This window comes from Zootermopsis nevadensis, unplaced genomic scaffold (genome assembly GCF_977971745.1).
Source record: "Zootermopsis nevadensis isolate Lab colony 2312 unplaced genomic scaffold, Znev_1.0 Znev_ptg000018l, whole genome shotgun sequence".
Classification (NCBI taxonomy): Eukaryota; Metazoa; Arthropoda; class Insecta; order Blattodea; family Termopsidae; genus Zootermopsis; species Zootermopsis nevadensis.
The window spans coordinates 5,427,713-5,440,251 of NW_028259150.1; the positions used below are offsets into that span (position 1 = coordinate 5,427,713).

General features: G+C 32.5%; 2 protein-coding genes across 2 annotated transcripts; one reads left to right on the forward strand and one right to left on the reverse strand.

Moving 5' to 3' along the window:
* Positions 1-282: 282 nt before the first annotated feature.
* Positions 283-2,994, reverse strand: LOC110837436 (uncharacterized). The gene has a single exon (XM_022079545.2). It carries the CDS (start codon positions 2,957-2,959, stop codon positions 1,994-1,996), a length of 966 nt encoding a protein of 321 aa, XP_021935237.2. The 5' UTR covers positions 2,960-2,994; the 3' UTR covers positions 283-1,993.
* Positions 2,995-3,064: 70 nt separating this feature from the next.
* Positions 3,065-12,485, forward strand: Cht11 (chitinase-3-like protein). The gene is made up of 7 exons (XM_022079489.2): positions 3,065-3,463; positions 3,559-3,725; positions 4,636-5,056; positions 5,763-5,996; positions 6,558-6,773; positions 7,359-7,566; positions 8,252-12,485. The coding sequence occupies exons 1-7, from the start codon at positions 3,405-3,407 to the stop codon at positions 8,399-8,401; spliced, it is 1,455 nt and encodes a 484-aa protein (XP_021935181.1). The 5' UTR covers positions 3,065-3,404; the 3' UTR covers positions 8,402-12,485.
* Positions 12,486-12,539: the final 54 nt, after the last annotated feature.

A 12,539-nucleotide genomic window follows, 5' to 3' on the forward strand; every position in this document is an offset into this window, starting at 1 on the left:
AATTATGTTTTAAGCACTAAATTTCACTCAGTTAATTCTGCTGATTTCATGTAATAATTGTGGGTCTGATGTGCTATAAGCTGCTGTTGAAATTTTGTTTTACTGTAAAAACTGTATCATAAAATATACAATAAAATAGACATATTCTCTCTTCCATTAGACTTCGCTAAATAAGACAAACCAACCTTACGGGAAATACAAAGACCAATTTTGTGAGACAGGTGGTGGAACAAGTTTTCAGTATTGCTGTTGGAAAACAGGAGGAACCATTTTACTATTTTAATACCATATGGACTGAAAACAGTAACTGAATACACTCCATCGAGCATGCACAGTAGGACAATTATTCCTTTACATCATTAAATGAGAAAAGCTGAACTCCATTACTTTGATTGTCTTTAGTTACAGTATCACCATTCACATGACATAATAATTAAATCTTGTATGAATATTAAGTATGAACTGCATCACATTAAATTATCAAAACTGATTAATAATTACATTTCAGCTACAAATTGATTGTTACTAAGCTATTCACATTACTGAGCCAGAAACTGCTTTCATTATTTCAGTCAATATTTACTATATTAACAAATTATTTCAAATAAAAGTTGTAGATCTCAATGAAATGTATTTATTGTGTTATTTACAACTTTTTCATCTGTTTCTGAGAAAATTTATAAAGCATGAATCCCCGTAATGTTGTGGCTATATATGACTGGTATGAGCCAAAATTACATTTGCTTGACAACTTTCAGTGTAGACATGTAATGCCTCATTTCATCAAAATCTGATAAGTGATTATGGAGATTAAATATATAGACAGGTAGAAAAGAGACATCCTCATTATGCATTCTATGAACTTTGTGTTAAGAATACTTAATAATCAGAAAATACACGAAGAACTTATTTAATAAAACACAAACAAAGTATGTTTTAAAATATTCACTGCAATACAATGAATATTTTTCAACAATTCACAAGTATTAACAGACATTAATGCAACTTCTAAAACATTGCTTTAATTCCTTTTTATTAAGCATCGGCTGCAAACATGTACAGTACTTGGAACACTGTTCTGTGGCAAGTACTGTATTATTTCAAAGTGAAATATAATTTGTCCATAAAAAAGAACAGCAGTTTATGCTGTAACACAAAGTACCTACTCTTTGACATATTCTTATATATTCATATAACAAGTTTAATAACTTTCATGGAATACAATTCAGAATGAAACAAATGCTATACGAAAGGAAACAAAATTTCCCTCTGTTTCACAGCAATGTTCTTCCCAGTCTGGTATTTACTCCTTTTGTACCAATCACTTATACAGAATTTATACTTTGGCCACACAGATACAGTTATAGCATTTACTTCTCTCTTGTGGAACATGTTCCACTGGCAGTGATTGAAGGTAAACTAATAAATATGTATACTGTTATATATTCAAACCTACTAACAGCTCAATTTCTGTTGTTCATATATTTGTTTTACACACAGAATTGTTAAGATTACAGAAATGGCTGTTTGTACAGTTCAGAGGATGGGTGGTGACATAGCTGAAAGTTTAAAGACAAATTAACTTCTACTATTAGTATATGCAGTGAATGGAAACTTTAATCAAAAGCCATTCAGTTGAGTACCACATTTTTTCAAGTTCAAGTTGTTATGTCCATCTAAATTGGATTTAGCACACTTACAAAAATAAAAGTGAAAAGTAATTGCACTGTTTTTGTCCAGGATCTGATCTGTCAGGTAATGAATCAATAAGGAAGTTATATAGGAGATTGTGGTGATGATTAACATAGTTTAATTAATTCTGCTGGATGCCAAGTCTTAGGTATAGCAAGAAGTGGATAATTTAATATTGAAAACCTGCTACTTCATTGTTTTCTTTGTAGTATCAGTCTCAAATATATTTATCTCATTAAACCAAAACAATTTAAGTATGGAAATTACAGGCACTATAAAGAATGTGTAACATCTTCACATTCTACTTTCCTCTAGGTTGGTGCAATGTCAAGGTAAGGTTGTTAAGCATTCTGTCAGCACTGCTGAGTGGTGTATATCTAGGTATTGCAGTAGGTGATGGTGTTTCTAGGTCATATCTATTTAAAGGTGAGAATCTAGTAGGTTCAGGAGTGATTGGTGTTCCTGGAGTTGATGGAGTATTGGGCTGTGATGAATACTGTGTGTTTGTTCTATACTGGGCAGAGTAGTTAAATGTGTTTCGTGGAGTTATTGGTGAAAACATCGGTAAATTAGTATTTCCTAATGAAGACGAGCAACTACTTGGCGAAGTCACTTTACGTAATGTCAAACGCCTTGGAGTTATCCAAGGAGACATCTGTGATGCAGAAATTTTAGAGCCTTGAGAAAATGTAATCCTGTCTGCAGGTATCTCTGAGTTCATATTAGTGAGTGTGGGGGCAGTAGCTGACTTCATCTGACTTGGAATCACATTAGGTTCACTTGACTTTGAGCATTGTACTTGAGAGTTTATGTTGCTGCTGCTATTACTGTGAGTAAATGATGCCATTCCTCTTTGTAGTTTCTGCTTCAGAAACATATTTTGTTGTTTCAAATCTTTATAATCTTTTTCTTGTTTTTTAATAATTCCATTCAATCTCATTATTTCCTGCTTGGCAGCTTTGTACTTCAGGACAACATTGTTAAAATATGCAGTAATTCTGCTACGGTGGCCGTCCTGAAAAGTCATAATTTGTAGTGCACGTTTCAGTATGTCCTCGGGAGTTTTGAAATATTCCTGGATATCAGCACTAAGTTCAGAAGTTAATGGTATCATATTAAATGTGTTTCCACAAATTGCACATTTCTTTGTATCATCAGGTTTAACACAATTCTCACAGTACACATGCCCACAGCTAGTTAACGAAAATTTTTTTCCTTTCGACTGCGTTGGTAATAAATAACACGAATTGCAGTGTATCCAATCCATTTTAATATGGCAGCACACAATTCTAATATCGAACTTACCTCGCAAACCCACGTGACAATCGGGCTTTATTTAACCCTAGATGGCAGTGTACGTCATAGATTATTACCAACATTGATGTAAATATTGTGTGATTTATTGACTGAAATATTGGTTTGGAAACTGAAATTATTTAGTAGAAGACAATGATCAACTGTGCTGTTATTGTTCCTTTGTTATTCTTTTATGTATATTTGCACGTTTGATAATAATATTTTACAAGGGTGGTATTTTCGAAACTCTTAAAGAACAAGTGTTATTGCATTAAATGTACAGATATGGAAATTATGAATAGTGTATAAAGGATATGGATCTAGGGCAGTAAATATGACGTCAGACAGTAATGTCAAACAGTAATTCCAAGTATTGTAAATTTAAATCTTCTTTTTATTTTGGAATATTGTAAAGAATGTTCAGCGATCGCCAGTTGCCTCATGCAAGATACGAATTGCTCATTGAAAATAAACGGCAAGTAAAATCACATTGTAATAGAGCAATATAATTGAAATGACAGGTCATCGAAAACATTAATATATTTGTCTTTTTATGTGATTTTATTCTAGAACCGGATTAAACTACAATCGAGCCATCAAAGCAGGAGGCATAATTGCAGCAGTTGTCATAATCACATGTTTAACTGCTTATATTTCTTGGAAAAGTCTGAAGTCATTTCATGACAGAGAATTTGTGAAGAAGCTTTGGGAATTAAATTTAAATAATAGTGACTCAGGTAATCAGTCTGAGAATAACAGGAATACTAAACGTTTTTATAGAGAATATATGCACAAAATTAGGACACTTTGTACTGTACTACAAAATATTCCAGGGTCAACAAAACACATTGAACTTCCTCTTGTTCAATCCCAGCCTTATAGTGCATTAGATATAATTCTTCTCCTCACTACAAATTATGACAAGGCATGTCCTAGTCTCAGAATAGAATATTATATACAAAGAAAAGTAAATGAAGAAATATAAATAAAAGCAAATAATCCACCTAGGAAAACACTAATATAAATATAAAATGCTAGAGAAATACAAAAAACAAATAACCAAGCTAGATCATCTATCAAGACAACCTATCTAGATCATTTCCCTTATTGAGAACATGCCCTCAAAGGAGACAATGTTTATGCTAAATATGTCCAAAGATTTACATATGTCATTTGCAGCAATGACGCACCTGGCTGGAGGACTATGTCTTGGCGTACTGCTCACACTAAAAGTAGAAAATTATCTTATTTGCCTTGCTGGCACACGTATACCAATAGTGTACATAATGGAATGGTAATTTATTTTGCCTTTAAAGACATTAACAAGAAATAATGTATCGAGATATCGTTGTCTGGAATAGAGTGTTCTAAGATTTAAAGTAGATAAAATCAATTCAGATTTATTACCTAAGTATTAAGTTTGCAGTACTTCATATACCAACACCATAGAGTACTTTGTAATAATGATGATGTTCAGTCATTATGATGAAGTATTTTGTGATTATAAGGTTTTGTTTCTTTACCATGTGCTAAATTGTGAAGAAATTACTGTCTTATATTCCAGTAAATATGTTACATTATCGCATGTTTGCTTTATCATGTTAGAGTGAATATTGTAAGGTATAATTCAAAATTTTAATGTTATAGTTGAATGGCTGAAGCAAAGAGCTGAACTATATGGGCTTGCTGTGAAGCAGTACTTGGATTCCAATCAGTCTCACACATTTACAGCAGTTCCACCAGTTATAACCAACAAATCACCATCAAGTAATATAAAAGCAAAAACATTCAGACTTGTTTGCTATTATTCACTTCCAAACAGTGGAATTGGGGGTGATCTGATGCCAGAGGAGATCAACCCATCATTGTGTACTCATATCAATATAGCATTTGCTCAGATAACAAATGGCTCTTTGCAACCTGTTAATTCTACGATTTTGGGATTGTACAATCGTGTTGTTGCCCTCAAGTCTGGTAACCCGTCTCTCAAAGTTTTACTGAGCATAGCAGGAAATTCAGAGCCAGGAAGTTTCTCCACCTTGACTGCAACTCATGCCAACAGAAAGCAGTGAGTCTTTAATTTTTTTTCTGGCTGGTAATTAGCAGTGCTTTTTTTCCTGCAGGGAAATATGCTGGTACTCAGATGTGAGCAGCTCAGTTCATCCTTTATTTTACATCTGCCATACACTCATTTCTATTAACAAATTTTTAATTTTTTAACTTTTTTATATGAATGTGGTTCCAGTTTGAAATTCTATTACATATTGTTATAAAAAGCACTGGTAATTACTATAATCAAGGGAGAAGAATAAGTGAGAGAACATTTGCTTGTTTATGCATAAATGCAAGTCTGAAAGAAGATAGTCTAGTTGGCAGTTTGTAAAAAAAATATATGAAGAATCTTGAATTAATAGTAACAGAAGTGGCATTTGAAATGCTGATACAGTGTAGCCACATTGCAACATTCTCACTTTCTATCACATATACAGTATTTATTTTTCATGGTTGTTATTAAATTTAAACAATATTATTATCTTCCGTAACAGTGTATGTTTGCTTACTGTTCCAGTCAAAATCTATAGTGGTTACACTGTTCAGTGGAAACATTTACATAATCCAGAATGCGGGAAACTGCTTCTTGCACCGTGACATGTTCAAAAGTTTGAATTTAGTTTATTTCCTGATAGTTGCTACAGAAAATTGATGAATTAGGCATCATAAGAGAGAAATTATTGTACTTATTTTAGGAGTATTGACTAAGTTATATTTTTCAGATTCATCAAGGACGTACTTGCTGTCTTGGTTCAGTGCAAATTAGATGGCTTAGACTTTGACTGGGAGTTTCCTGCATGGCAGAGTGACAAAAAGGAGCGTGTCCACTTCACACAGCTGCTTATGGAACTGAGAGATGAGTTGAACAGGAGACATTCTAATCTACTTGTTAGTGTGGCAGTGGCTTCCCCCAAGCCTATAATAGATGACTCTTATGATGTTCCTCAGATGGTAGAGTAAGTTACTGCTATTACAAATAGTAGCACTGACACCAAACATCATTGTTCACTGCAATAAAGTGTAATCATTCCAAATAAATGCTAAGAAAGTTCATTAAAAGAAACGACAATGCTTCTTTTCCTGTTTTTTTTTTTTTAGTTTTTCCTTATGATCCATGCAGTTAATTAAGAGTCTCTGACCATTTTTATGCTCTACATGAAGGCCTAGGTGAACTTTATATTTATCTTACGAAATGATCACATCTCGGCTTTCCTAAATAACATTTTTTCAGGTGTTCCACGGTGCCTATTATTCCTCCAAAGAAATCACGTTTGATTCCATCTGCATCCTTTTCAATTTTTCATTCACAATAATCCTGCTGTTCAGAGTTGGGTTTAAAAAGCATTGTTAAATAGACTGAAAAATAAACAAACTTAGTAAACATTCAAAAGATTAAATAAATTGTGTAGAATATAAGTAAAAACACCATTTGGATTTTTCTGAAATGCCAGAAAATATATATGTATTGTAGTACATTGTAAAGTGGTTTAGTTTATGTTCTACTTTGTGATTTTCAGATATGTGGATTATGTAAATGTCATGACATATGATTACCATTTCTATGTATGGTATCTTCCGATGACTGGTTTTAATGCCCCATTATACAAGCACTCTGATGATATTGGATATTTTGCAACATTAAATACAAATTGGACTGTTTCATACTGGGAAAGCAAGGGTATGCCCAAAGAGAAAATAGTAGTGGGGCTGCCAACATATGGACACTCCTTTACGTAAGTTCACAATGTATGGATAAAGTATACATGTATATATACTGAGGAACTAACAAATAGCATTAAAATAATAATGAAAATGTACCAATTAAAGTTGAAATCATCAGTTAAACAATGGATAGCAAAAACAAAAATTGTTGATGTAAAAGTAATGTTTGACCTTTGATATGTTGTTTAAATTGTAAGATGGTTTTATTATCAATAATAAAGGATAGTAATTTAAAATACAAAAGAGGTTCTGCTGTCCTACAATAAAGTATCCGTAACATTTCTGTTGAAATCTGTAACATCCATGTAAAATGCTGAGAAAATGCTAACGGTAATGTGAGAACTTCAGCAGAAGAGCATTTCTCATTACAGGAAGTGTTGTAAGTTGGCATCCATGTAGGTCACTCTTGCCTTGTAAACATAGCAGTGAACCTACCTTTAAGGGGGACATACAATTTGTAGATGTACTCACGGATTTCCTAGAACTCTGTAGCGTGAAACTACATGCCAGGTTTCATGTTGGTTACTGAGATTGTTCATTTTGTTTCTAAATTGTGATTTGTTATTTTAATACTGAATTAATTTCAATTTTTTTAGGCTTGTTAACGATGCCAACCATGGTGTTTCAGCACCAGCTTCAGGCTTTGGTCTGCTGGGAAGTAAAGGCTTTGTTAGTTATCCTCAGACTTGCCAGTTTGTAGCTGCAGAAGCCGCTACTGTATTTGATCGAGACAGTCGAGCGCCATATGCTTACAAAAATACACAGTGGATTTCATATGATGATGAAAGAAGTCTGGCTTATAAGGTGTGTACTAATTCTTGAAGTGTTTGTCTTCATGAATGAGGTGTTCTGCAGTAGATTGTAGTGGTGATATGAAAAAAAATATTTTTTTGTAATTATAATGGTGGAAATCTGCATTTACTTAATTTATGCTGATTAACTCTGAAAATTGAAATTGAGTAATTAGTCTCCTGCTTCATATTCAGGAAGACCCAGATTTTAATTTTAGCTCAGAAATCAGCTGTCTTGACTGAGGTTTTCATGGTTTACCTCTGTAAGTATTTCTTAGGTTTAAGGAATTTATCTTTGTCATTGAGACCAGAACTGTAAGTGTAAATTTGCATTACAATGTCTATACATATTTTAGAAATAACAAAAACAGGCAATTTGTATGTGTTCTTTCAGTTTAGTTAATATATAGTATTTGCTGAACGTGAATTATAAGAGGCTTGGAGTCAGGATGTGGTGTAGTGGTGGGGTTTTATGAACATAGAATTGAACTTCTGGGTTCTGTAAATGCAAGATATTTATAGACCAGCCATGTAACTTTACACTTTGCAAGAAAATTCCTGCAAGATGGAGGTAATACAGTTTGTATAACAAATCTTGTTCTAAATTATTGTTTTAATTACGGAATAGTATTTGTGCAATACTTGTAGCTTAATTACAGAACTACCGGTACTTTAATTAACTGTAAACATTTTTATAGGCTGAATATGTTGCTAGTGGTGGCTATGGAGGAGCTATGATTTGGGCTCTCAACATGGATGACTTCAAGAGTGAATGTTCCAACTCAGGGCAAAACTGGTTTCCTCTCATTACCAAAGTTAAAAATGTTTTAGAAGATGATCAATTATGACAGATGGAGCTGGGCTTAACCAAGGCCCTTGGTATCTGATGATTTTTTCCCAACACTTCACCTTACAGAACGTCATCTGTATTCAGAGACACAATTTCTGAATGTAATATCAACAGAGTTCTGGTATATCTATATCTTGTTTGCACTTTGCTGAGCAATTTTTCAACTCTGTTGACAGTTACAGGCTGTGTTAGAACAACAACCTATAGAAAGAGAGGCTACACTGTTTACAAATATAATTATACAATAAGGTTACACTTGTATTTGGTTGCACATTTTTATGTTGTATCCATGCTACTGAATTGATTGTGTTCTTAATGATTTCTAAATATATATGAAATGTATTTTATGTCCAAGTACTCTAAAGTCCTATTTTCTTTCCTCTCCCAATGATTCCACAAATTGAAAATATGATGGGGCTGGTGTATCACTTTTCTTTGAATATGGCCTTTGTTTCTTTATTAATGGTCATGCAAAGCATTGGAAAGGAGTACAGTATAAAGAAACAAGTTTTAATTCCATAGAATCTGTCCAAGTCCAAAAACCCTGTATAACATTTTGTAGCATGTTTTTTTATGCTGAGCAGAAACAGGCATCCTAAATTTGTTGAGTATATATTAAATCTTGTCCGTCTAATCACAATAATTCTTATTAAATATTAAAATATTACAATAATTAACATTTAAAATATTTAAAATATTAAATGATGTTCTTTATCGAAATATTCGATTTACATTAAACCATCATTTTTCATGTTTCACGACATGTTTCAGTTCCTGCTTTTGTTGAGTATGTTTTGTTAAAGTTTACCTGTGTCATTATTAGACTTTCACTGCTTCTTCTTTCACTTTTATTGCCTCTATGTAGTATTTTATGCACATTCCACCTGGTTATGTGTCACATTAGCGTACCACTAAACTGTTAACCACAGATTTAAAGTCTAACCAGCAGGCCCTTATTGTGGAGGTTTGATTTAGTTTTTCCTGTATGATAAATGTTAAATGTCAGTTTAAACCTGAAGGCTGAATGGACATGGTGAAATGGGCTAATATAATAATTTTTGATTGGAGAAACAGTTACATGTACCTGTAGAACTGTTTGGTGAATACATAATTGCTATCTCACAGATCATGAATTTTCAATTGCTGCTTTTAATAAAATATTGCTTGAAGGGCCTAGGATATACAGAGGTGTCTTTGTATTTTGTGAAAGCTGCCTTCTGCTCTGTTCTTGATTAGCATTGCTGAAACAGGCAGAACTCTTCAATTAAGTATACAGTATTATTATTTAACATTTAATTGCTGTTTGGGGTAACATCTTCTCCATAAGTGATATTTAAGTATTACATGATAAACATGGAATTCCCATTACCTTTTCTTTCTCGGGCCAAAAATTATAGGTTTTACACAGTTTTCTAGTCAGAAGAAAAATATATTTAAGAACTCAAACCAGTTTAATTGAAAGGGCATGTTTTGACTTTTTGATTTGCTTTGTTTAATACTATAAATCATGATTAATTGTATTGTTCTATAAACTGTGATTTCTCTATGCACTCTGCCTGCCCCACTGTGTAATTTTAACTGTTTATGTTTATTTTGTGAATATACTATATGTTATATCAGGTGCCAGAAAAATCATCAAAACTTTGATCTGTGCTCTTACAATAGCTGCACTTAAGACAGGTTCATTGTATTTTGTGTGGAATTCACTTTATTATTTTAATGTGAAGCAAACAGTATATGGAAAGAGCCAAGTACTTTCATATGATAATGTGCATATTCACTGTGCAGAAACAGTATAGGAAATTAAAACCTTTTCTTGATTAATACATGTTTATCTCTTAGATAAACCAATTTATATTATTTTAGGCACACAAATAAGAAGCACAGGTAGGTACACAAATTTACAGTTTTTGTATCAGAAAACTTACATAATTTCAAAGTTGTCTGTTTGTTTTAAAATCAAAGTACTGTGCCCGCCAATTTAACTAACCACTTCAGTAATATTTCCATATGAATTTAAATATATAGGCTGTAGATCTTGTGTTTATTAACTGTAATAGGCACTATGCACAAATCTTGCTGTTTTTCCATTGTCAACCAGACATTATTTCAGTTCTAAAGGGTTCTGACAATGGTAGATTAATTATTCACTATCTGGACTTTTCCATCATCCTTGTTTAAAAGAAAGAAACCACGACGGTTTGGAAACTGGCTCTGTTTCCGTCTTCAGGCGAGACGTACCTACTCAGTTGGGTCTGTCAGAAAGAGCTAGTACAGTGATAGAGACTATCTGTTTCTGATGGACCCAACTGAGTAGGTACCTTCTTGTTTGAAGACAGAAACAGAGCCAGTTTCGGAAACATTGTGGTTTCTTTTAAAGACGATGGTAAAAGTCCAGATAGAAATTAATTTTAAGCATACATTATTTCCTTTGCCTTCAATATACACTGCAGTATTAGGGTGTAAGTATAGTGTATTTTTATTTTGGCATGAGAGAATGTACTATTGTCTTAAAGCTATCAGTAGATTAACTAAACTGTATCAGTCACACCCCGATACTAATAAGTGCTGATTTGTAGACTGGTTAAATAGAGGATGTGTAATAAATATACCCATTGATGGATACAGTATTTATGTTTATATAGAAATGTTTCAGATGTGTATGATATTATAACCATTTAGAGCAATTTTATGTATTCATTAGTGCTAGTTCTTCACTTTTGTGAATAGAGTTGAAATTTTCTGTTTAAAGGCCTTGTCTCTGATCTAGCACTTGGCTGATATCAGAGTATGATAGTAGGGTATTTATAATAATTTAGTGAATAAACTGTTGTTTGTAAGTTCAATGAAAATCTCCAAAAGTTATCCTATTTTATAACATTCTACAGCATGTAGTATCCTCTGTTTCATAATAAGGGTTTTATATAGGTAAATTAGATGAATTCTTTTTATGACAGACTTGTAGTTATTTATTCAGGCATCTATTTTTATGCAGATATTTCATTATATATTCTATATCAGTTAAAATTACAGTGATAAATATTTAAATGTTTGTATTTAGGGATGTATTTGTGTGGTGATGATTTTTTTTAAAGTCTAAAGCTATTTTCAGCATACTCTGTGGTTTGAATTGCTTGAGGGAATGAGAATACAAATAATGATAGTCATTTAAAAATCATACCTTAGACTGTGTAATTAAGACTAAACAGAGTGATAGCATACAAGCTTTATTTTGCTATATATTTATAGTCCTTTATAGGTTATAGGTATGATAAATCCAAAGTGTTGATTTATATGTGAAATAATTATAATAATTGTTGTATTAAGATACAGATTAGATGTCCTGTGGACTGAAGATAATGTATGAAATTATAATGTGAACATCTATGCATACTATTGTGATATAATTTGCCAGTAGAGTATTTCTTTTGTAACTCACATAAGTAGATATAGATTTTAGTTTCATAAATATCACTGGATATTCTTCAGAAGAGCATAATACTATAGTAAGTGGATAGATACATGTGAAGGAATTCAGGCTACTATTAAATTTGATCTGTGAACAGTGTTAATCATTAAGATCAGTCCATGCATCACCTTGAAAGTGATAAAAGTCCTGCGAGATGATTCTTGACCAATAAGTGGCAAGTCTATCAGTATTTTTCTGAGCCTCTGGACAGATTATGTGAGCTAACATTTCCTCCAGCAGTTGTCCCATTGTTACAGCTTCATGTATGAAATGTCAACCCAGAATAAGAAAATGCTTGGGAAGTCAAAAAATATTGATTCTACTTAGAGTTATGAAAGACCTGGAAAGAATGATCATGATGATAATTAGTGGTTGGCATGATGAATTGCAGATGTAAAGTATGAACTCTCACTGCCATTCATCACCAGAGATTGAAGAAGTTTAACAAACTTTTTAATCATACACTTTCCAACTGTAGTTGTAACTTTTGGGTCAGTTGGTCTGAAATGTTATAACAGTAGTATAAAAGATTACTATTTTATTCTAATAGTTCCTCTTCTTACTGTCTTCCATTGTTCACATGGGCAGTGTCAAATAAAGTGTGTAAAGATAATTACTATTGTATTTTGTTACTGTATTCAGAGTTTATTTCATTATTGTTGTAGAA

Coding starts and splice junctions, on each gene's coding strand:
- Cht11 (XM_022079489.2), top strand. CDS start 3,405: ATGTTCAGCGATCGCCAGTTGCCTCATGCAAGATACGAATTGCTCATT. Junction 3,464..3,558: donor TTGCTCATTGAAAATAAACG/GCAAGTAAAATC, acceptor ATTTTATTCTAG/AACCGGATTAAACTACAATC. Junction 7,567..8,251: donor AAAGAAGTCTGGCTTATAAG/GTGTGTACTAAT, acceptor ACATTTTTATAG/GCTGAATATGTTGCTAGTGG.
- LOC110837436 (XM_022079545.2), bottom strand. CDS start 2,959: ATGGATTGGATACACTGCAATTCGTGTTATTTATTACCAACGCAGTCG.